Source organism: Corvus brachyrhynchos, unplaced genomic scaffold (assembly GCF_000691975.1).
Source record: "Corvus brachyrhynchos isolate BGI_N302 unplaced genomic scaffold, ASM69197v1 scaffold188, whole genome shotgun sequence".
NCBI lineage: Eukaryota > Metazoa > Chordata > Aves > Passeriformes > Corvidae > Corvus > Corvus brachyrhynchos.
Window position 1 is genome coordinate 1,017,092 of NW_008239647.1, and position 21,218 is coordinate 1,038,309.

General features: G+C 34.5%; 1 protein-coding gene across 3 annotated transcripts in view; it reads left to right on the forward strand.

Annotated features, from left to right (window-relative positions):
• The window catches only part of KIF6 (kinesin family member 6), a 156,859-nt gene that overhangs the window by 2,018 nt on the left and 133,623 nt on the right, over positions 1-21,218 (forward strand). For 2 of the 3 annotated variants that reach the window (XM_017742349.1, XM_017742348.1), the window contains exon 1: positions 17,159-17,262. In XM_017742349.1, the coding sequence (XP_017597838.1) occupies positions 17,249-17,262 (14 nt within the window). In that variant the 5' untranslated portion in view covers positions 17,159-17,248. Of the gene's footprint in view, positions 1-14,446; positions 14,595-17,152; positions 17,263-21,218 lie in introns of those variants that run through there. The other variant, XM_017742350.1, reaches the window with a different exon arrangement.

The following is a 21,218-nucleotide window of genomic DNA, read 5'->3' on the forward strand; positions in this document are numbered from 1 at the left end:
ATAAAGTTCGACAAAATGAAATACTGAGTCCTGCTCCCATTGAGGAATAACCAGGGCAGGCTCAAGGATGACTGAAAGCAGATATGCATACCTTGTGTACTGGTAGACAAAAGTTGAACATCAGTCAGCAATACACCATTTGCAGTAAAAAAGGTCAACAACCCCTGGGCTGCATTAAAAAGAGCATTGCCAGCAGACCAGGGAAGTTGATCCTTCCCCTCATTAAAACCAGTGAGATCACATCTGGAATTCTATGTCCAATTCTGGGCTCCAGCAAAGAGACATAAAGATAATTAAGGGACTGGAGAGTGGAACATGTGAGGAGAGGCTGAGGGACCTGAGACTGTTCACCTCAGAGAAGGCTCAAGGTGATCTTATCAATGTCTATTAACACTTGATGGGGAAAGGGGAGATACAGAAGATGGAACCAGATGCTTTTCAGTGGTGCCCATGTGCAGGACAAGAGCTAATGGGCACAAATTGAAATACAGGAAATATCACAGGATCATAGAATGGCTTGTGTTGGAAGGAACCTTAAAGATCATCTAGTTCCAACCCCCTCTGCCACTAGACCAGGTTGCTAAGAGCTTCATGCAGCCCGGCCTTAAACACTCCCAGGGGTGGAGCATCCACAGCTTCTCTGGGCAACCTGTTCCAGTGCCTCAACACTCTCAGAGTAAATAATTTCTTCCTAATATGTAATCTAAACCTACTCTCAGTTTGAAGCCATTCCCCCCTGCACTGTCACTACATGTCCTAGTAAAAAGTCCCTCTCCATCTTTCTTGTAGGCTCCCTTCAGGTACTGTAAGACTACAGTTAGGTCACCCCAAGGCCTTCTCTTTTCCAGGCTGAGCAATCCCAGTTCTCTTAGCTTTTCTTCAAAGGAAAGGTGCTCCATCCCTCTAATCCTCTTAGTGGCCTCTTGTGGACTCTCTCCCGCAGGTCAATGTCCTTCCTGTGCTGGTGATCCCACTGTGAAGTGATCAAATACTGGAACAGGTTGGCCAGAGAGGTTGTGCAGCCTTCATATGTGGAAATAGTCAAAATCTGACTGGACAGAACCCTGTTCTGGGTGACTTTGCTTTGAGCAGGGGGGTTGGAGCAAATGGTCCCTTCCAACCTCAAGAATTCTGATTTTGTAAAATAACTGCAGATATTTTCTATAGAAGGTGACAAAACATATTGAATTAAATATCTTCTTGTGACCTATAGTAATCGTGCAGCAGAATGAAGGAAATAGCTTGAAAAAATGTGAGCCTGGCTTTACTGGTGGGATGCTGTATTTGGTTATAGTGTAATCTATTTATCCAGGATTCAATGTAGTGCCAGTTACAAACACTAATTCTCTTGATAGATTTAAAATACGGTTTATTTTTTTCTAAGCCACATCATTTTATCAGAGGATTTTATTGTACAGATCTTGTCAAAGCAGCTCTGTGTACAGCCTATTTATGTACAATAGCACAACAGCAAGCTGTGGTTAAGACTACAGGGAAAACATTGTACCAAGTTATGTAAGCCTAATGATGTAAACATTGACTATTGCAAACACAAACAAAAATGTATGAATCAAGTAGTGTTTTAACATTCTAAGCAATTATTATTTGCTTAATATTTTCAGATTTCAGAAAATTTTTGGTCAAGAGGCAAAACAAGATGTGATTTTTGACAGCATTGCCAAACCAGTAGCAGAATGGTACGTTGTTGATCTTGCAAGTAACCAGGGAGAAGCTATTTCTGCTTTTGTTGTATCACTCCGAGGAGAGCTGGCAAGTCTTTGTCTCATTGTAAAAGTGGATTGATATTCTAATTTTCTAAATACTGACATGTCTGAATCCAGGAGATATACAATCCCCTGAGAATTTTATGCATACTAAGGTTCCATTTTTGACTCTTCATATAGCAATGCTACTGTTGCCTCTTTTGTTGTATAGCCGTAGAAATCCATGCCCAATTCTTTTTTTTTTTTTTGTCTGTAATATAAGCTAACTTCATTGCCTTAGAAAAGAATTCCCTATATAGTTTCATGGAGAGGTAAACCTAATGAAAATCTTATCACCCTCCATATAGTTTTCATTGTTAGGAACTCTCATTAATATCTGTGGAGATATTCCTAAATCTTGTCCTTATTACTTTTGTCTTAACATGTAATATAGTGCTTTTGGCACTGGTATTTTTTTTTTCTCCTCTCTTTTCATAATCAAACAATGCTGATATTTGACAGTTTGCAAAGGCAAATATTTAAGTCTGATGATGACTTCTGCATTCATTGTGTGGATTGAATGCCACTCTGAAACTGGTGGATTTTCTAATATGCCATTCTCTTTACTCAGTTTACTGTCTGCATTGCTGAAGTTTGTACTGGTTTTAGCGAGGGAGAAAATCCCATTCTGGAGGAAGCAGAACTTCTGCATAGTGTTTGCTTGTTTATCAAACTTACTGCTCAAAATCCAAACTTGTAGTGAGTTGGGAAGTATTACTTCAAGTGCCAACTTTCTCATTCATTGTCTGACCCATCTGTTGGTTTAAGCTATGATTATGCAAATTATTCCTCAAGCTGTTGCACAGTCCTGTGTTTAGCACTGTAGGAAAACAAACATCTTCAGCTGGACACTAAGCCTTTCTCATGTTGTTCCATGGATGAAAAATATATCTATCTCTTTATGAATTCATTTTCTTTCTTCCCACCCTTCCTGTTTTCTTCTCTAAAGTCCCACATAAAGCAGAAAGGTAATTGACATTGAAAGAAGAGCCATTGAATTTGGAACTTCATTAGAATAAGCTAAATAGACTTAAAAATAATGCTTGTTACGTTTTTTTCTCATCCAAAAGATATTTCTTTGCTGATCTGACATTTTCACATAATAGCTTCAGATTAGCTCATACACTTAACTTTAAATATTTCTGGGTTTAATGTTGACTGCAGAAAAAAAATCTTTATCTTATATGAGTGCGTTTGGAAAGAGGAGGGTTAGAAGTCTCATTGTTACATACTATGGACTTAATTATCCTCAACAAAAACTCAGAGTACCAAAATTAACTAGTAAGAGACTGGCTAATTTTTTTCCCCTTTGGAGTGTTTTTCTAGAATATGAAAATGTTTTCCAGTTGAATAGTTCATCTATACAGTGCTCTAATAAACAGGAAGGGGTATTATTTTCCTTTATTTCAGTGTTAGCTGATAAAAGACTTTTCTTATATATTAATTTTCTCCATTATGTAGGCTTTAGTTTCGGAGTTTAGGTATTTTTAAGTACTTGAAAGTACTTAAATGCTATTAAAATCAATGGTGTTTAGGTATACAATTATCCCCAAATAGCTGAGTCTTTATCTTTAATGCTAAAATTGACTTATAAAACCATTCTTAATTAAATCAAGATTTTGTCTCTGAGCATTATAATGTGGTAAAGCTTGTATTCTAAATGATGTTTGTGCTGTTAGTGATAATACTGAAGGACAATTTTACTTGTGTTTTTATAATAGAATAGACAATAACTGAAGTTCGTTCATGTTTTTATCCACTCCCTTGATTTTCTACCTCTTTTTAGACAAAAATATGTATTTCAAAATGTCTTCAGAGTCATGAGGTTCCTTGGCTAATGGAGTCCTGAACTGGGCCTGAAATTTATTTCACTCTATGGTTAATGACACCATTTTCCTTTCCATCATGGGACAATAAGAATTGCCCTGTTTCTCTTAAAGACCACAGTTTTTCATAGTAAAATGTTCTTCATTATTTGGTTCTTTCAAAGTCAACACTCTCTTGCATGAAAAAGCTGTTGTAAATACACACATTTCTGTTGTTGGAGTCGCTTGACTGAGGGAACGGGTTTTGTGTGTGTATTGCCAGGGAAAAGAAAGTAGCAGGAAAATATCAATTAAGTAGTTCAGTAACATTTTGAGGCTCTTTGTCATGCATTCTTACAGTCCTGAGAAAATTCAGTTAAGAGACTTGAATGCTCAGAAAAAAAAATCTTGAGCATTGTTTAAACTAAAACCAGAAATGCAATGGTCAGGATTCTAAAATCTTTCTAGTTTGTTCTTGGATGGATGGAAATTGGATGCAACTTTATTTTCTCTTTTTCTTTTTTATTTTTTTTCCTTTTTAAGTGTGTTTTCTTTGATGTTGGGCCACTACTTCTTTTTCTGTAAGTCCAGTTACACTGTCATCTTGCCTGTGGTTTCAGAGGCACCAGACATTAGTTTGTTTAATTTGCTTCTTCAGCCAAAAGTGCCAGCCTCTGCAAACCATTATAAGCATGTGATTTGCTGGAACTTTATTACTTTTCTGCTATCCTTGAGTCCTTACATTGTTTCTTTTCCTTTTAATTTTAAATATATATTCTTGATAATGTTTTTGTGCAGTGTCAACTGGATATTTAAGAAGCAGCCCTAATTCTGTTACTCTATTGTCCCGGTTTGAGACAAATTCGGAGGAATGTCCAAATTTGAACATCCTGTGATAGAAGGCAGGTTTCAGCCACCCCTCCCCCACCAGGTTCAGGAAAAAAAAATTTTCCTCCGAAGAAAGTGAAATTAAAAAAATGTTTATTTAACAGACACAATGCACAATAATAAAACCTCTTGGTGTGGAGAGAACCTGGTAAAATTCAAAGTCCTTCTGTAGGTGTGGCTGTTCTCTCTCCGGAGCTGGGGTGTGACCCCTCCAGGCTGTGGTGTGGGCCTCCTATGGTGATCCGGACCGGAGCAGAACAGTCCAAGGAAAGTTCTTGCCTCAGCTAACGAGCTGGCTGAACTGCAGAGAATTTTAACTCTCTGTCTCTCTCCTGAGAAAAAGAGCCAAGGGCTGGGAAAAGCAGGAAGGTGCTTGCCTCCGCTCTTGCTGCCGCAGGAGCATGCAGAGAAGGTAGAGTGACCTTGGAGCACAAACTGCTGTGAAAAGTTTGCCCGGCTTTTTTTTTTTTTTCTTTCTCTTGCACCCAGTTTTAAAGGCACAGAAAGGCACAGGAATCACGTCTGGGCATAGAACGGCGGTAGGGGATACACGTCATAAAGTCACCCCAAGACATCTACCAAAAACAGAGAAAATAGATAACATCATACTTTAACAGTTTGCTAATTATTATGCATGGCTTTAGCCTCACAGCTAAACAAGGCTACTCTTAAAATGTTTCAAATATTAGTATTATGATTATGTATGCAATCAGAAATTAAGTAGAAAATGTTAACTGTTTTGAATTAGTTGTGGTTTTATTTCTAATATGGCCAATGTTTTAGTATTGTATTTCTTGATTTATTAAAGAATAACATTTGAAAATATTTTCTCTTCAGATGTCTCATGCAAATAAGAAATAGCTCAGCTGTTTATAAACCTAATGGCAATCACCTGTGATCTTTTGAAAAATCTGATGGCCTTGGGGATAATGCTCCCATTGCTGCAGGTTCTGGTTTCTTTTCATGTGCTGTGTTTATCCGAAGAATTAGCATCTGTAAAAAATATACTACTTCAGTTTACTCTCTTCTGGTTTTGTGGTTTTTTTTGTCTGCTGTGTATTCTTACAGAGAATGTAGTAAAAATATTTTTATTAACAATTATCCATTTTGTACCTGGATATATTTGTCACACAGTGTTGAAAGTAGTGGTTTGGCTCATCTGCATCACAACGACCTGTAGAATCTATGTATAGCAAAAGGACACGTTTTGGATGTCAGCTTGAGAGAAATGTAGCTTGAACTTTCCCTTAATTGAGGAATTAGATAGTAATGCTAGCTGTTCTTTCTCAAAGGGAGTGCAACTATGAGGCAATAGAAAGTGAAAAGTGTCACTGATGTTTCTTCTCAAATGAGTATTAGTTGCTTGTGTTTCTTTTGACTTAAATTGCACAATTTAGAATTGTTCAAGAATGGACTGCTTATTATAAGTTACAGTTTGACAGCTTTGATTCAGAATATCTTTGTGTCACTTATCTGTTGCAGTGTTTATGGTTAAATTCTAAATATATTTAGAGATCTTAGTCAAAACGAGAAAATATACTACTTTTTTTTTCTGTCGGAAAACTTCTGAAATTTCTAAGGAAACTTGCCTGCACTAATCTCTCAAAAACAGCTACATGCACATTTGGAAACCAGTTTTGGTTTTTAAAGATGAGGCATTACCAATTTGTATTTGTTGCACAAATCTGGCAAAGACATAAAGAAAAAATGTCATACAGAGATACTTTGTTAATTTTAATTAAAAGAAACGTTAGTCTGACCTCCAAGTGTTAGAAGATACCTGAAAACTGAATCTCTGTAAAGACAAATTCTCCTGAAAACTTATTTTCCAGATCCTTGAAATTAAGTTCTTCCTTCTTTTTCTCTTCAATGTAATTTGGAGGGGGCTGGTTTTTCTAGGACTGTGTTAATTTGGTTTTTTTAATATCGATGAATTGAGTTTTTTTGAGATAAAAGGAAGGAAGGAAAGTGAGGGACATTGGTAAAATTTTTCAGGTCTGCAAGAACTGAGATAAAGAAAGGGCCAACAGTATCCAAATATCAAAGATACTGATGTTTTGTTCTTTTTTCATTAGTCTAGTATTTTATAGTTATTGAATATTTGTTTCAACCACATGCCTTTATGTTTCTACTCATTTGAAATGAAGATGGCAGAACACAGATAAAAATAATAATATGAAGCTGAAATAAGCTAACAAAATAAAAGTAAATAAGTTCTTAAGATGAAAGTTGTTTCTTGTTCTCAGGATTTTCTCTTACCTACTTAAAAACACTTACAGAATTTAGTCTTACTTAATAAGGCTCGTTCTTTGTTTTATTTATTCATATTATAAACTTTGTACAAAACTTTCACTTTTAACATTTTCAACAAATTTGAATAATTAGGTAAGAAGAGATCTCTCTAGGTCGTCTGGTCTAGCTTCTAGATCACGTTTCTCAGGTCCTTGTTCAGTAGAGCTTCAAAAATGCCCAAAGATGGGAATCCCACAATCCATCTCGGAACCTATTCCAAGGCTTAACTACTCTCACTGTGAAGAATATTTTCCTTATACCCACTTGGAATTTCTTCCCTTGCAACTTGTGACCACTGCTTTGTGTTCTACCACCGTAAGCCTCTGGGAGGAGTTCGAGTCCATCTCTAATGATCCATTGCAGAAGGTGGTAATTAGCTACATGTAAGGCTTACTCTTCGCCGGGTCGATAGGAAACTGTTCACTTGGCTTCTTGTGCATGATGTGCTGCAGCCTGAACTCAGGTTCTATCAGGTTCACTCCAGTTTCTTTAGAGCATTTTTCATCAACTGGGGAGCCCAAAACTGGGGACAGAACTCAGGAAAGAAAGAGAGTTTCTTTTCCTTTTTCCTTTTTTATTTTTTGCAATTTTTGAAGGTAACTGTTCTGTTTGATTCAGCAAAAAGAGTGCAGCAGCAGAGGAAGCAGAGTTCTTGGTTATGCTTGGGCAAAAAGCCTCCCTAAAGTCTCATTAACAATGAGCACAGAAACAAATGAAAAGTTCTGTGTCCCTAAGCTTTAAATAGAACAAATGATCTTCACTGGAAATTAAAACAAAATGTAGTCAGAAAACCCAACCACAATAAAACAACCTCAGTCTGCTTTCAACCTCTGTCTACTGTCACTAGGCTTTTACCACCATTTATATTGTCTCAGATACTCAAGGACAAACTACTGAATGATACTTTAGACTGTAGTAACTAGCCATAAATTGTCTAGCTCTCACTTGAGGAATTTCTCACTTGAGGAATGTTAGGTGGTTGTAAACATGACATATCTATCAATTTAAGTGGAATTGCTTCCATGAGTTATACTTCTGTATCACACTATGAATTAGGCATCTTTCAGGAATGACACAAGGGAGTGGAGTGACTGGAACTGCCAGTATGTAACTCTGTAACAGTGTTCATTTGGAGAGGGGTCTGAGATGAATTTTCCAATGAGAAGTTCATATCTCTGAGCATGTTTTTAAATCACCACTAATTACAAGTTAGAACATGCAAGTTAATTGATAAGTGAGAAAGAAAATTTGACGGGAAAAAACACATATGGTGTTGCTCTCCTTTACATTAATGTAAAAATTGTCCTATGCCTGATAATGGATAGTTTCTCAAAGTCCAAAGGGCAGAAGAAAAAGCATGTTATAATTCATTTTTCATAAAGCCAAAACAGATTTTCTTGAGCAATCATCATTACATAAGCTTTTTATGTAACAATACTTGGGTTATTAAGTGGTATTAAGGTTGTACTGAAAGTGGAATATATAAGGAACATTTACTTCAGCTTTCTGTTTTTCTATTACATGTCTCTTTTTCAAAACAAGAGAAGTATTAAAATTAAGAGTATTCCATGTTAATTGGAAAAATATTTGTAGAATGTATGCTGGGAGTTTCTAAGGCATTAGATGTACTTTTGATGCAGGCAGATAAGTGTAAATACTGTAGTATGTTCAAGCATTTACAGCAGCAAAATTCTGCATCAAATTGCCCCCCTAAAACTCTGTGACATATTGGAAAGGTGGTTATTGAATTGACTAAGCTGTGCATCATGGTCTTACTTAATGATGCTTTGCAGGTGGAGAATTCTTTCCCAGTGGATATTTTAGTATTCTGGTTAGAAAAATACTAAAAGTATTGCAATTGCTGTCTCAAACACTGTTGTTGTGGGTGGGTTTTTGATAGTCTGTGTCATAGCTGGAGGTAAAACTTGAACATTTTTAATTTATCCCATCATGTTGCTGTCATAATATATGATTAGGTTTATTTAGCAGTGGGATCAAATCAGTCTCCGTAGTCAGCTGTGTGCACAAACCACCTTTTGCTTGGAAAAGGTGTGATTTAAATTCTAAGCAACATAGAGGATATATTCAATGCTTTCTTTTTGTTTAAACTTGTTGCTGTTTAGCTCTGTTAGGTGAAGCACAAGCTGTTGTGTTTCTAAAAACCAGCAGTAAGTTTTCAGTGCTTGATCTAAAAAGAAGCATTCAATTCTTTGGGTAAAATGTAAGAACAGATCTAATCCTTTTCTAAATTATAATCATCTTGAAGAGGACATATAATTTGATGATAAATTATAATGCACAATAAAAGGATAAAGAAGATTTAAACACATAATAAACAATAATTATTCATACTTTGGGAGTTGCTTGCCTGCAATTAATGCTGTTATTTTCTCTTTTTCCCTGCACTCTGTCTTATTCTGATTTCCACCAAGCAAAATCTTTTTGCACAATTTTGTGTTATTCAATGATACCAACTTTGCTAAAGAGACTTGTTTATTGCATAAATACTTCTTGATGGGTTCATAATACTTAGCAGGTAATCATGATGTTTCTTCACCAATATTTTGCTTTAAATTGACTTTTCTTAAGTGATCAAAAAGGTATGACTAACATTTATCATCCCACCCACCTTAACATACAGCAAACATACGTAGATGTGGCTACATAGATGTATGTACATGTTTCCATTTCCAATTAATATATCAAGCAAACATTATTTTTTCTTATATTCAGTTTTGTGATATGTGAGTCTTCATATGACTTGACCACATGTATTTTCACTGTAACACAAAAATAAATATTCAATTTAAATATATATGTTTACCAGGTGTTGACATAATTATCATTTATGCTACAAAATCTGGAAATTCTGACATCATGAGTTAAATCTAAAATATTGAGATTTAATTTTATTAGTTCTGCTCTCTTTGAATGTGCAGCTTTTGACTTTTTGGGGCCTTTCTTGGCAGTAACGAAACTGAGATCTTCCATACATTAATAAGAAGCCATGAAGACAGCTCAGTATATTAAATGAGATTGAAATACAACTTTTTGCAGACATATTGCATGCCCGTGTTTTCCCTGAAATGCCATGTTTTTTGTGGAAATCTTACCTTGACAGAATTTGAAGTCTTAGGCAGGTTTCTTTGAGATTTCCTTATATGCAGGAATTCAGGCCAATGAGATTTGCCCCCTTTCAAGGCATCTTTTTGTTCACAGGTATGAACTTCAACAAGTCAGACTTACTGCTCATGCACGTGACAACTTAAGTTTTTCCTTTACACATTTAAGTTGGTCTATATTTTTCAGATAGAAACATGGAATATGTGGTTATAGGTAGTACAAGCAAAGCCGAATCAACAAATTATTTGTTAGAAACTGACATTTTTATATCTATTACTCTTCTTATAAAAACTAAATCTAGCTCAAATTGTTACAAATATATGCCTGCATGTTTTAGTGAATAATGAAAATGATCCCTCTGAATTCTGTAATAGAATGAAACAAATATACAAATTTAAAGAAGATTTTAGCCATCATTTTAAAGTTATTTTTCTCTGTGCTAGGCATTTTTAGTTCTAGCTTGGTGCTGATAAAAAAAAACAAGACCCTCCAGTAATTCTGACAACCATAACTTTGGTAAAATGTGGTAGAGACAGATTTCTCCAGCAGTATTCTAGCTAATCTGTCTGGAAGTCGTCCATGAACTTCTGAACAGGGTGCTATACAATGTTATATAAGTGCATGAAAGATCTTTTCTGCAAAGCCTCCCCCTTGGATTATGGGTCTTTGATGTGTTTTGTTTGAAGTAGTTAAGAGACTACTTATTCAACAAAATGTCTTCTTAACCATGCCAAAGTACACCTTTCAGAGAGAAAACAAATTACGTAAATTCCTGGGTATTCTCATAACACCGAGGGGGCACATCTGAAAATACCCTTTTAGTGTATGATTTTTATTTATGCATAGTTTATAAGTCCTTGCATGACTACCATCACTATCCATGTCAACTCGTGTAGTTTCAAATACTAAGTTTAACAAAAATTTGGGACTTCTATTCAGAGACTCTGAAGAGCAAAGACGCAGACTTTGCCTGTGGAAACTGACATCTTGCAAAGTGGGTTTTGCTGAAAAGGCAGAAAAGAGCTGCTGATTCTCTACCACCTTTCCCAGCAAACAATCACTTCCACTACTGTTGGGGACAGCTTTAATTTGCAAATAAGAATCTTCAAGGATCCCTTTGGTGGATGCTGCTTAGAAAATATGCTCTTCTCTACTCATGTCATAATGTTGCCAACATCATGTCAAAAGTTGCCAACTTTTTTGGTACCTGCTGCAGTTATATTTCAGGATGAAAGAGACAATGTGTATATTTTCTGCTCACTGTACTAACTCCTAGCATCTGAAGTACCCTTCACTTTGCCAAGGGTAATTGTGTAGTATATTTTGGTGTTGTTTTCTTAAACAGCATCTTATGGGTGGCTAAAGGCTTACGAAAGTTTTTGAGTTTTTTATTTTCTGAAAGGAATTGTGCATCTTGGGTTGCAAATACTCAGTACAAATCTTAAACTTCCTGACTATTTCATAAATAGATACTGGTTTAATTGATTTATTGATTGATGTGGTGTTGGTCCATCTACATATAGTTAGCCTTTCAGTGTTAAACTCCTCGGAACAATGAACTAAGATTAGATTTGTGGAGTTTTGGTTGGGGTTTTTTTGACTTGAAGTACTTAGAAGTGGAAAAGAGCAAAGTGTATCTCCAACAAGTATTTCCTATGGTGATAATTTGTCCGCAAGCCTCATTGCTAAAACATCCTGTATTGCCATTGATTCCAAATGAAGTTACTTAAAAGTGTGGATAAGACACATAAGACATGGATTTTCATGACTTAATCCATGTAGCCTTTATCACATACGGACCTTCGAAACTGACATTGACTAATAGTCACAATATTATATTTAGAATGGTAGTTATACATCTTCAGTTTTGAAATGTGTTCTTATATAAATATATATATACATAATATATATATAAAACCTCAATTTTTGTGTAGTTCATAAGTTTAATTCTTTCTCCACAAGCCAATGTGGTGGAGGCTTTTCCTTTTCACTGCATCTTCCACTCTACTCTTTTCAGGAGACGAGATCTTAGTCTAGAGCTTGCTTCTGAGCCAAAGGAACTTTGTCAGTCCTGCCTGAATTCCTAGGCCCTTGTCTCTTATAAAAATATTTTGCTTCTTAGACTTAGGGAATTTGTTCTCCATCCTGTCCTGATGGAGTTGCATCTTCCTCTTAGAAGGCTTTACCAACAGTTTCACCGGTATTATTGGTAGTCTTCTTTCCTTACAGGCTTCCTTAGCACCTCAAGCAGGCTGTCCTTAAATTGACTTGGTGGTAGCTGTAATGCACTCTGAATGAAAGAAGTGAGTACTGTAAATATGGACAGGATGCAATTATTTGTATATATATAATTATACACACACACATATAGATACACACACACAACTTTAGAAAATAAGATTAACTTTTACTCAGAATTTAAGGAACGTAACTGTGGAATCAAAATCACCTATGTAATGCAATATTAAGATTACCTATTATTGCATTGGATTATGAGAATACGTTATTGACATGGATATGCTCACATTTTATGAATTTGTGGGGTTTTCTGGAAAAACTTTCCAGAGCTGTGCTGATGCACTGCAAAATATATAAGAAATATATGAATCAAATAGCAGAAAGAAAACTCACTGACTTTTTTAGCTGTTTTGACAGCATATGTCATACATATGTGACATTTTATCTTGTGTTAACATGTGAGGTGATTTGAATCAGCAGCTTTTCCTCAAGTATGGGGATGTCAAGTTAATAGTTTGCAGCCACACATTTAGTAGTTTTTAACACATTGCAAGACACACCTTTAAAGAAGCAAAGGAGTAAGAAAATTTAACAACCCCAAATGCTAGCTCTGAAGAGCCAGAGAGCTCTTCTGTACGAGCTGAAGAGCAACTGTACTGTGTCAGAGCAAGGTTCTGTCTGGTGCACTATGTTGTCTCTCATAGGGACTAACAGACAATGCTCAGAGGGAAAAAATAAACTGAGTAAGTATGTAGAGCTGCCTCCCCCATGTATCCTCTTAGTCTTTAGTTATTTGTAGTTTAGGGACTTTCTGATTCTCTGTGTTTAGTAGCCCTGAAGAAATTTTTTTTTGTGATTTAGTCCAGTCTCTGCTGAAGCCTGTGTGACATTTGAAAACATGGCGTGGCAAAGAATTACACAGCTTAACTACAGTTTGCTTGAAGAATGGTTTCCCCTTGCTAGGTTTGAATCTGCCATCTCCGAACTTCTGTTGATACCCCCTACCTTCTGACAACTCATTACTGTCGTCAGCATTCAGATATTGTGACAGTGGGCACTAGAAATTCCTAAGATAGATGAATGAGGTGTTTTATCATAATAATTGTTTTGATTTTTAACATCTGGAGTCTAAGATCTATATATTCTGTCTTTGCACGTTTTGGGAGCAGATGTTCACTGTAGCTCCTTTCAACATGTTTCTGTTTTTGTCTTTGACGTCCTACTGTAATGGATTAAAATAAGCAATTTGGCAACTACTCAGGCCTTTAAATAAACTTTAGTAAGTTGGAGAATCATTGCATTTCTCGTGGCGCCAGACCAGCAGCTATCTATATACATGTTTCTTTTCCTCTTATGCAAGGGTTGTTTTCCCCCTTTCCATTTATTAAAATCCTAGTTTATTTATCACTTTTTTAATAAACAAAACGCACAAGAATCATTTTTGCTTTTCATTTTGTTTAACAAAATTAGTAGTTCCTTAAGCATAGTAAATCCAATCCAAAATTTAAGGGAATTAAGCTTATCTACTGTTTGGTGGAAATCAGGTGGAAGTCAATGGTGACAGTGTGGTGAATTAGAGAAAGGTATTTGAACTGGAATTTTATTAGGCACTTCTGCAAATAGAAGTAAGAAGTGTGAAAAAGATGATGAGTCTGAATGCCGTTTCATGCTATACTGTTACATAGCTGTCATGGCTGTTCCACAGAAGCTTCTTGTACAGTCATAGTTATAACAGAAAAGTTTGCTATTAACAATGTGGTTTTCTGTGTTTTCATAGTAAATGAAGATTTTGTTACACTGATTTAAGCACAGGTTCTCCTGCATACTCTTATCCAAGGATAGTCGGATAGTTCAGTATAGTTATATTCTCAGAATAAAAACTGACCCCTGGTATAACAGTATCCTTACATGAGTTTCTAACCACAGTATACCTTTCTATGTTTGCATTTAATGAAGCCATATGTGAAAAATTTCTATATTCTTGTAGTGTATCAATGGCACAATTCCTGACATCTACAGTCTTTAAAGAGATTAAATAGTATCCTTGCAAAAAATCATCTGCCAAACTAAAAAGTATGAAAAGGTGGTGTAAATAGTAATAAATATGATCAGCTAATAATGGATTAAGTCAAGGCATCAAGAAATCCTTCCATTCTAGGTAGTTTAAACTCTCTAGAATCTAGAGTACCTATCTTGAAGTGTATTCTTGTACTACCAAAGATAGTTGCTATATTATTAAGAATTACTGTTAATTGTATTTTGGTTTTGCACAAAGTTGATCATGGAAATTATGTTCTGCCTCAAATAATAATTATCTTCCTTTTTTTAATTGTATAGTGTTTTGGCTGGATATAATGGTACTATCTTTGCCTATGGTCAGACAGGCAGTGGCAAAACTTTCACCATCACAGGAGGAGCAGAACGTTACAGTGATCGAGGCATCATTCCCAGGACTCTATCTTATATTTTTGATAAATTGCAGAAGGTATGGGACATTATTTTCTGTTTATTTTTTATGTCTGGTTTCAAATATTTAACTATTGCAAAATAGTTAAATATTGTTTTTAAAATAATGTTACAGGAAGCTCTAAAACTAATGCTGATGAAAATATCTAACTTGACACAGTACTTACTGTCTGCAAGAATATTTTGTAATTGTTTTGGTTACCTGGTTTATTGCAATAGTTTGAAAATAATGGGCATCATTGGAGGGGGGTTTGTAGTTTGAAAACCCAGGCTGTTTTCAGTTGGTGCAGCATACATTCAGATCACACAAGTGGTTCTCCTTGTATCAGCTCCACTCTGGTTTTGTATTGCATGCATTGCATTCCATTTTGACATTCTATGCAATGAAATGAGTCAATAAGTGAAAGGATGTGTAAGCACACTGATTGTTTATTATGTTTATTATGTTTGTGAGAAATTTCATTTTCTTGTAGTGTCTGAAATACGTACATGAGTGAATACAGTCAATTATTCCAGTGCTTTCATAATTATAAGATGCAAAAGTGAAGAGAGGAGTCTAGTGTAATTTATGTTTTGTCTCTTCATTTGCTCCATCAGGCCTATGACTCATTAATCTTCACATTTTAGCAAAGCTATTTAATTAAGCCAATTTAAATATTATTTTACATTAACATAAATCATTCCACTGTGCTTTTATACTCTGCCATTCATGTACTACAGAGTACCCATCTGTAGACATAAGGGTATATGTCTCATTAATATGACACTAATATGCCCTGTCTCAGTAAGGCTTAACAGCAGTAAGTAATTACTTTGGCTCTTTGGAAGTATGGCTTTGGCAGGTAAATGTACACAGTGTATTGCAGGTGCACAAAACCTTGCCATTGTGGGAATGGAAATGGAAAAACACCCACATGATCGTGTTCCTTTAGACCTTCCGCTGCACTCACACAACCCGCACGGAGGACTTTTGCTGTGGAAAGTGAACAGGTTTATTGTGCAGCTGCCAGCAACAAACATCAACATACCAACTTTCTTTTCTAATGTTAATTATGTCATAAAAACAAAATGGGATGAAAGATAACTAGTATGTTTGTCACCTTCTCGGCACAGAATTGAAAATATTTCCCTCTTCAGACTGGGCTTTGGATCAAAAGCTATACTTAGTTATGCTTATAGACCTATTTCAATTTTCCTGCTTTCAAATCATTGTTTCATATATTTTTTTGCTTAGTGCATTTTAAAGAATCTCTTCTTGATTTTTTATCTTTCCTCTTGCCTTTCTTTTAATATCTTTCCCCTGTTTCATTTCTTTATACCTACAACTGTGGTTTGGAAGGTGGAGAAGAATCATCTGCCTTCTAACCCTAAGTAGGATGAAACAGGAGAAAGTGAAATCAGGGACACAAAATACAAGACTTGTGAAGCTCTTACTTGGACAAAGACAGTGCAATTTGAAACCAAGGAAACAAAACTTTTTTCCCTAAATGAGAACCAAATCAAGCCCTTTGTTTTTAATAACGTCTCCTTTTAATTTAGAAATTCTCCTATTTCCACAGCATCCTGTTTGAACTGTTCCTTACTACATTTTTTCCATCCATCTGTAGTGTATCTTTTAAATGATGTCCCTTGAAATAGTGAACTGTCATTACCAATTAAAAAAAAAAATTAAATGAAAATGACAAGTTATATCTCAAAGTATTTTGCAAAAAAATTGTAATGGATTGGATTATTAAATTTCTACTGTAATATGAGTGCTTTCACAGTGGCTTTGTCTGCTGAAAAGAAGTGACTGATTTTTTATTCTTTTTTTTTTTTTTTGGTTTTGGAAATCATAGCCCACTATTTTGAGGTTTATGTTGTTTGGATTTGGCGTTGGGGCAGGGGAAAATTCTGTCTGCAAAACTCAGTTGTCTTAAATTAGTTTTTGGCAATGTAATTTGCCAAAAGAATTGTGATTGCAGAGAGCAGCTGACATCATGTACAGTGTTCTAATGTTATGATGAAGAGAGTGAAAAGCAGTATGTCACTGATGTTTCTGAATGGAGTAAATCTTATTTTTGTTGCTGTTTTTACTTTCTTTTTGTTTTTTCTTTAAGCATAGTCTTTCTATCCATATTATGAGGGTTTATCTTTTCACAATATTCTTTTTTTTGGTGTAGAAGTGAAAAATGTCATGTTGCATAGTTCTGTAAGCAGGCTCCCATGTTCTAAATATAAACAGACTTTTTTAGGTGTAAGGAATCAATTAAAGATCCCAGACTAAACTCATGGGCATGGTAGGGTTTTGTTGGGGATTTGTGTTTTAGTGGGTTTTGTGTGTCTGTGTGTGCGTGCGTGTGTGTGTGTGTGTGTGAGTTTTGTTTTGGGTTTGTTGTGTTTTTTTCCTTTCTTCTTCTGGAGTCCTTATGCATAACAGTAACAGAACACATGAAAGTATCACAAATTGAACATGTACACCATACCCAGCAAAAGGAAAAGAGTCAAAGTGAGAAAGTAACCTAGAAACCATTGAAATAAATTTGTCTTCTAATCTACCTCTGTTTATAGCACTATTTTTTTTCTTTTCTTATCCAGGACAGCAGTAAAGTGTATACAACTCATGTTTCCTACTTAGAAATCTACAATGAATGTGGTTATGATCTGTTGGACCCAAGACACGAGGCCTCCAAAATGGAAGACTTGCCGTAAGTACTAAGATTACAGAAAATCATCAAAACCAAGAGGAATCATTTTCATATACCCTGTTGCATTGTTTGGGGACTTTTGAAGTTACACTACTGATTTATTCAGAGTACTTTATTTTCACAATTTTATCAGCATTCCCTAAATTTTCTGTTATTTTGTGTGTATGGGGGCTAGGGAGACTAGATGGGAGCAACTGAAGGTGAAAGGATTAAAAATATTTGTTGCTATTATGCAGATGAGATCTCTTGCAGCCACTGACAAGGAGAAGGTGCAATTGTTTTTCTCAAGGCAGCCTGTCTCCTTATGTGTGGCAGAGACATGTAACAGGTGGCATTTCCTTCCAACAGCAATGAGAAAAGCTCCCTGCTTCTATTTGGACCTTTTCCTTCGAGGATAATTATCTTTCTAGAATATGGAATTACAAAATAAGGTAAGTAACAGCTAGGAAATAGGCCACAAGGAACCCCAAAGAACAGTATGCTTCCTTCAGAATGGATGGTTGTTCTAACAGTTGTCATTGATCAGGCACTAGCACCTACTAATGCTTGGAGAGGGTAGTAAACGAAGGTTTGTAGGTCATGAACACTCCAGCTGCTGAAATTAAAGGTTTCTAATTTATAGGAAATCCAAATCCTAGTCTCCAAGTCCAAAATAATAGTTTATAGTCTGTTTTATTCTTTAAATAGCTAAGCAAACACTAAATAGGTGTGAATAATTGAGTTGCTGACTGGAATTCCAAATGCCCTGAAATAATGCTGAGCACCATGAATTTTATCACTCAGCATGATGGTAACAGGTGCATGTAAATAGTGATGAAATCACCACTGGTACAAGAGCAGGAAACATACCGAAAGTTTTCAATGGGGCAACCACACAAAATCAATAGGATTTTATATTGAAATAACGAATTATGTTATTCACATATTATTAAACCATTTTATTAAAAAATTCTTCCAACACAATATTTTATTGTGTTTAAATGGAGCTTTATTTTTCCACACAGTTTTCCACACAGTACGGGATATCTAGGACATGCATGTAGGAAATAAGTTTCAAGATTGATCTTTATAAAAGAAGCTAGAGATTAGGAACACAGCAGATAAATGCAAAGTATGGGACTGGGCTGTGCATTGGTCTCATTGTTTCACTTTCTTCACCTGTAAAATTGAAGTAAAATTTATCGCTTTATGACACATTGGTGCTATAAAGACTGTGTCTATTTACCAATGTCTTTCATGGCAAAGTTTAGGATTCTAATTTAATTTATTACCTACTTCCTGTGCTATGCAGACAAAAATTTTAATCAGAGGCTAATTTGGATAATAATTTAATTTTTGTGTCCATTTTTACAGTAGGTAAAAAATAGTGTTACGCTTTTATTCAACTTATTAAAGGTAATGCTATTCAGTTATTCAAGTTTATTGCATTATTAATTTCACTTGTTAAGTTTTTTGAAATATTTTATCTCAGCTCATTCCATTTAACATTTTATCAAATCAAATTTATTCAAGTCAAAGAAACTGAATTTTATTAATTTAATTGCAACTTTGAAACAGATATTTGGTGGTTGTGTGCTCTGGAAAATATGTCAGATTTTAAAACTAGGTACTGAGTATTTGCTAATAACTGTGAGTTTTAGAATTCTCAAATTAGTTTGTGTATGGTAATTCAATTAAACTAAGGAATAACTCCTTGTTGTGTATAAGGTTATTTTTAAAAGTAAAAGTTGATAGATAATTTGGTTGTAAATTAGGGATAAAGCATACTCAGATAATCATAATTACCTATAAACTTACATAGTGTACACTACTGCAGGATGAGTTTTAGTGAGAAAATAAATTTTTCTATGCAGAGTAACTCATATTAATATGTGCTTTAAGGTTTTACTGTACATGGATATTATTATTTCCACTACATCATTTGTCAATAAAATATGTTCTGTACACTAGAATTATACCTACATGACTCATATTTAACATGTGTAAAAGTATTTAATTAATAAATATGCTTTGTTTATTTTTTAATATTGTAGTTTGGGGATTCAAAACTTAAAAATATATAGTGTCATTCTGATCTAAAAAGGGAGTAAAAATTGCAGGAATGGGTAGTTACATGATTTACTATATTTCAATTACTTGATTAATTTTCATAAATGATAAAGTAGTAGTTACATATAAGTAAATAGTAATTGCATGTTTTAAAATTTATCAGGTGTTTATTACCTAAAATATAGTTACTTTTTCTGAGAATTTTATGTACTTAAGAGCTCTTAATATTTTAGTGTTAGTAAGCAAAATACAAAATAATAACTTTCTCAAGTTTGCTTGAAAGTCGTATTTAATGAGACTATTAAAAAGAACTAATGTTTTTTGTACTTTAAAGGCGTTATATTATGCATAATTTTCTGTTGAACTCCACAGTGGATCATCTAAGCTTTAAGCACCATAAAAAGCCAAAGGCAGGTTATTCACCCAATATTCTTGGGTAAATATTAGCAGTCAGTGCTGATACTTTCCTAAGTATTTAAGATAAACAAGAAGAGTATTGAAGGAATGTGTCATTTTAGAAGAATAAGCAAAAAGATTAGTTAACCTCATATGGTATGCAGATTGTTCTGGAACAGTATTGTTATCCATATTACTGCAAAAGAAAGGGATACAGTTTGAATGAAAGATACATACTTCTGACCTGCAAACTCTGCATTATTGGCTTTATGTTACCAGTTCAATGTAAGGAATAAACACAGATTGCATTCAGGTGATAGAAGTTATGAAAATCTTGTGGGTACACCACAGGCTTGTTGATAGTACTTGAAAAATGAGATATTAAAATAGTATTTGATGCTTAAGGCAAAGTGAATAATAAACATTTTAAAAATTGTCCATTGCATCTAATCATTTCATGATTAGACTTGGAATCTCAGCTCCTGAAGTCAAGGTTTTGTGTGTAGCCATACTTTGTATATTCTGTAGACTATGAAATTTTCATTTTAACGCTCCTTACTTAATTCATCTGAGTCTGCCAGAAGGGAAGAAGCTCTCAGAAAAACAGTTACCACCTTTCTGGAAATAAATTCCTGACAAATGCATGAATGGGCTCCATATATCTGCACATCTCTATGTCTTATCTATATGTATACATATATAGGTTCATACGCAGAATGATGTAATTATTTACATATGCATGCATATGTAGAGGTATGTATACATATACATTTTTTAATATGTATACATAAATAGGTATATTGTTTCTAATAGCTACAGATATTTCTACAACAAATAATGTTGGTTTTGAAATCCCATTAAACTTCTATTTTAACAGAAAAAACCTAGTTTTCTTGATGTTTAGTTGGAATGATATTACATGTAGCCCAAAAAAGATATCATTTGATATACATTAATGTTTTATACAAAATATACTTTAGTGTACAATTGTAACTTGTTTTATTACACAAATCTGACAGTTTTAATTTTGTGACATTGTAGCTGAAACCCAGTATCAGCAGATACAAAAAATATTTGAAGAATCTTACTTGCTAGAATGCAAAAAATTGAATTTGACAGTCTAATTCTATTTGTAGCTGTAGAATTCCATGTTTATACAAGGAAATTATGATTTTTTTCAAACACATAAAAAGTATGAAATTATTGCTATAAAATAAAGCTGGTAGAAGACTATTTAAATACTTACTGCCACCTCATGTTTTCATAAAAGTTTTGCAGGACTGTTTAAATTAGGAATACTTTTCTGAAGCTCTTAATTTACTGTGCATTTGTGAAAGAGCCTTTTATCTCCAACAGGTTCTCTGTTATAGTTTATTTGCAGTTTATGTAACCCAATGTTACTGAATCTAACCAATTTCACTTTAGTTACAACCTACCCATAAAAACTTTTCCTAACTTGTTGTTATTTATTAAGAAGTACAGATTTTTTTTTTATTTTTTTTTTTTTTTTT